This window comes from Abrus precatorius, unplaced genomic scaffold (assembly GCF_003935025.1).
Source record: "Abrus precatorius isolate BTA unplaced genomic scaffold, Abrus_2018 Scaffold7, whole genome shotgun sequence".
Taxonomy (NCBI): Eukaryota; Viridiplantae; Streptophyta; class Magnoliopsida; order Fabales; family Fabaceae; genus Abrus; species Abrus precatorius.
Window position 1 is genome coordinate 20,171,071 of NW_020874417.1, and position 4,943 is coordinate 20,176,013.

General features: G+C 29.6%; 1 protein-coding gene across 1 annotated transcript; it reads right to left on the bottom strand.

The window, feature by feature from the left end:
- Positions 1-3,121: 3,121 nt before the first annotated feature.
- On the bottom strand, positions 3,122-4,105 carry LOC113873135 (transcription factor bHLH149). The gene has a single exon (XM_027511129.1). It carries the CDS (start codon positions 3,920-3,922, stop codon positions 3,344-3,346), a length of 579 nt encoding a protein of 192 aa, XP_027366930.1. The 5' UTR covers positions 3,923-4,105; the 3' UTR covers positions 3,122-3,343.
- Positions 4,106-4,943: the final 838 nt, after the last annotated feature.

Consider the following 4,943-nt stretch of genomic DNA (forward strand, 5'->3'; position numbering starts at 1 on the left):
ATTCACTAATTTTTATGTTTAAAAATATTAATTTTCAGTTTATAGCAAGAAGATAGCCTTGATTCATAAGAAAAAATTTCTCAATTGTAAAAAAGAGATAGCTCTTCTTTTACTTTTTTCCCTTGTCATAAAAAAAAGTGAAAGGAGAATATACATATTAAGAGATGTAAAAATATTGTTGTCCATTAAAGTATTATTGAAATGAATTGGAACAACAAATTGCAAACCTTAAAAATAAAATGGAAACGAACAAGAAAAAAGGGAATGAATCGTCTACAGTTTAAGGTTTTGAATTGCATAGAATGCATTTCACAATCCGTGGAAAATCTTACCACCAAGAACAAAAAGGCAAATCTCCTTTACATTTTTGGATTTAGATGTTATTAAATTTGAATCGGCCCTGTTTATTTCGAAAGGGCCTATATTTTTTAATTAAGGAGAAGGAAGAAATAGGCGCAATTAATAAGAAAACGAATAAGGGTGTTCCATAAAAAAAATCAGAAATTAATCTTGAGAGATAATTCAGTGTATTACTTACTTATTAAGTCGAAAGCAAACTTGAGCACAATCGATCGTTTTCTCAGTATCACGTTTCTCACTTTTTAAGCATAAATATTAGATATTATATTTAATAATAAAGTAAACATTCGCTTTAGTATTTAAAATTTCTAATGTTCTTTAAATTAATATTTTAAAATTAAAATTATAAATATTAGTCTCTAAAATTAACCATCATAAATTAATTTTGTTTCTGTTGTTAATAAATATTAAAATTAAATAACAAAGTAATTATTTATCACATTAAGTAATATGAAAGTTTATCATGAACATAAAATGACGATATTTTAAAATCTTTTAAAATTATTCATTTTTATCAATCTTTTATATTCTCAAGCAATATATAATTTTGTTTATTTTTTTTCTTTTACTTCATCTTTCTTCATGGCGTCTTTTTCTTTAGTTACACAGCAATGATGTATGTAATGTTGTATCTCTGAGCAACAAAACATCAACTTCTCAATTTTATGCGCTTCTTTTTTCTTTTATTTTGTTTTCTTCCCTTCCTTTGGCTGCACCAAAAAATAATGTTCAAAATCTTCAAAACAAGATCTTTGGACTAATTTAAAATGATTAGTCCTCTCGACCTTTTCACTCGTAGTTTGAAAAAGACAAACAAGTTCAAGAAAATCAAAATAATTTGAAATGAAAAGTTATGGGAAGATGGAGGAAGTAGAAATGAGGGAAAGATAGGTAAAGATTAAGAAGATGAAGGAAGCACATGAGTAGGAAGTTGGTGTTCTCCTATAGGAATGTGGAACATTACACACTAGAGCAACTTATGAGAGGTTTGAAAGAGTTGTTGGAAGATGAATGTCGTTGTTACATTCGTTAAAAAAAAAATATCATGGAAGAAAATAAAATAAAAAAAAGAGAAAACGATATTATTATTCAAAATTTTCAAAAATCAAAAATAAAAATAAATTATTTTTTAAAAATCTTAAAATAATGTCATTTTATTTTTAGCTTAAACTTCCGTATATTAATATTGTAACAAATCATCATTTAATTATTTAATTTTAATTTCTTTTATAAACAAAAATTAAATTGACTTACAATTATAAATCACAAGAACTAATATTTAAAACTTTAAATTTAAAAAATTAATTTTAATGATGTTACATATTTCAAGAAAATAAATGTTTATTTTTTAATAATGAGTTTAGATTGATAGTAAGTGTCAAACTTATATACTTAAATTATTTAATAAATTTTCATAAAATATAATATAAGATTGATTAATTTAATTATTTTATATTATATTTATGATTATTTATTAAATTTAACATAATATAAATATTTGTGAGTATACTATCCAGAATTTGTTATTTACTTATATTTTTAAAAATATTAGTTATTGAAAAAATAAATACTACAATGAAGTATTTATTTATTTTATATAAAATTTTATAAAATTGATCTACTTATAAATTTTTTTCAAAATAATAATAAGATTAATTAATCTCATATTTTATACAAAATTATTAAATTCGATTCTTACTTTAAACAAGTTCTCACTCTTTAATAATAATATATACATTTTAAAAAAAATAGTTCTTCACTAATTACTGAAATAAAATAATATAACTTGACAACTATTTATTCAAAACATTAAAATTACTACGGCAGTTAGTTAATGAAAATTATTCTTAAAATAATACTAAAGTTATTACATTAATTAATTGATAAGAATCATTTTTAATAAATAAAAATATGTAATATTAAAAATATTTAATATTTTTATATCAAATAATAAATAATTCAAAATATAATGAGTTTAAATATTTTTATAATTTTTTACTATTTTATAAATATGTATTAAGTAAAATTGTAAAAATTATTTTTCTAATTTTTCTGAGAATTTATAAATATATAGAAAAAGTAGAATTAGGTACATAATGGTAATTACAGTTATCTAAGTTGGTAACTTCAACGCAATACAAATCCCGAGAAATTTATATTATCATCAGTGACAAAAGATGAAACATTCAAATGTTGAAACTCAAGCGATAAAAGGCTGGAAGTGACAATGGAGGAAGAGTAAAATAGAGTTTCTTTATTTTGGTGTTTATTTTCTCTTATTTTAATAAATTGGAATATGTTTTCTCATTTTAGAATAAACAATAAAATAATATTAGAAAAAACTTAGATTGCGAGCAATTAGTACGAAACTGTTATCGTCTCTCACAAATTTAACATGGAAACTTGCTTGATACATGCTTCAAGAACCAAGAGCACCGTACACAACTTCCTTTTGGTTTTTATATGTAAACAAGTTCATAAAACTTCTTAACTGAAAAATAGTCGTGTAAAATTAAACAAAAAAAAGCATATTCAGATCTTCTTTCTATAGAAATTACAATATCACAATTTTACGGAAGCATTATTAAGGAAGAACAATAAAATTGACCTCCGAAAAATTATTATTTAAGCTATTTTAACTTATTAAATATAATAACAATTTTAAGCGATCATTTTTCTTTTCTCCAGATAAATATGTATCACGAGTTATTCATTCATTCATCGAAGAATTATAGTTAAGAAAAGAATCGAAGTAGGTAGCATGTTCCCATTCAATTAAATATAAAAGAATAAAAGGAAAAAAAAAGAAAAAAGAAAAGTAGTGATAGTGGAACTCAAAGGAGGAATAAGCAAATGGCATGTACAGTGTACACGTTAAAATACATGAATCTTGAAACCAATAAAAACGATATAATAATTAAAAAAAATTAAAAAACACCTGGCGCAATACATCCTAGCCTGTAAACAACGCGCCCGGGTCAACTCAACACGCCACCGGCGAGTCCGGCGCGCTACCGGAGAGTATCTCGGCGAGAGCCGTCATGGCTCGCACTTGCATCTCCAACGCCGAAATATAGTCACTAGCTTCTTCCAGAAGGTTCGGAAACGAGACCTTCCGGCAACCGGGAACCAGCCGGCTGAGAACGCGCGCTTTCTTCTGCACAGCCGGTAACCGGCTCCTTCTCTCACCGCCAATCCCGGTTCTCTTCAATCCGGCGGATACTTTCTTCACCTTCTTGTGCTGCCTCTGGAGCTTCTTCCAGCGGCGGAGAATCGCGCGGCTCCACCGCGTTCTTCCCTTAGCGGTGGCGGCGAGGACTCGGTCGGCGGTCTCGCGGACTTGACCGGCGGCTCTAGGCTTGGTCGCCGATGACGTAGTCCGGCGGAGAGCCTCGACGAGGCGGCGGGAGTAGATCCGCTGCTCCACCTCGGAGCTCCACGGGATGAGGTTAAGGGAATTGCGTTCGCCGGCGGGATCTCCGATTTTCTTGCGCTTCTTGTGATTGGATTCTCGCAACGTGTCCGAATTACTGGAATCTATGTTCGGCTGGAAAGACGCCATAGTTAAAATCGCAAGTTGTTGGAAAAGAGAAGAGAAGATGAACGATTAATAGGAAGAATTCAGAGTTTGAACGAAGATGATGATGATGCGAAGTGAGGGGAAGAAAAGAGAAGAAAGGAAAGAGTATAAAAGGAGTTGAAGTCACGGGGAACCACGCGTCCTTCAGTTACTCACATTTATTGCCCCTACTCTTTCCTTTCCGCTCGTTTTTCTGCCGTTTATTTTTATTTTTTTTAATTATTATTATTATCAAATAAAGAGTATAACAATTTTATTGTGGGTTTAACATTGATTTAATTGCGTCTTTGGTTATTGGTAGTTTTTATTTAGAGTATAAAATAAGTTGCGTAATTGATTTGAAGGGGGGAGGGTCTGCGAAGGAAGTTAACTTTGAAGTTTAGTTTGACTAATGAAACGAAATGAAAGATTAACAAACAAAGATGTGCTTTGAATATGATAATAAAAATAGAGAGATAGAGACCTCACATGGCACCTCCCATGAGCAAAGTTTAGGTTTATTTGATTGGACAAGATGGGCTAGTGGACAACTTGCCTAATTAATTTTATCGTGTTCTCGTGCACTCCTAACTAATTCCCCAATTGTTGTTATCTTTTTCCATTTTTCAATTTCTGCCTCTCACCCCTCTGTTTTTATTCTAAATTTCGGTTCAACAGAGAACAAACTTCTATATATATTTGTCACGGGAGGCACAACACTATTTCTAATTTCTAATTAAATGAAGAACAAAGAGTCCACTTTCAAAGCATGGACATGGATCCAATTAATCACTATTATTTTGTACCTCTTACGGATAAGATCTCCCATGTTGCCTCAATCATCTTAACTTGCTTGCAAAGGTAGAGCCTATAGATAGAGGAGAGATAAAATATTTAAGCATCATTAGGTTAACCAAAGTGTCTAACTTTCATTTGGCGCAACATTATAGTAATCTATATGTATGGATATTGGGTACCTAGTCTACTGCTTTGGTATGTTGCATATTTTTTTAAGCGCCACGTC

Coding starts and splice junctions, on each gene's coding strand:
- LOC113873135 (XM_027511129.1), bottom strand. CDS start 3,922: ATGGCGTCTTTCCAGCCGAACATAGATTCCAGTAATTCGGACACGTTG.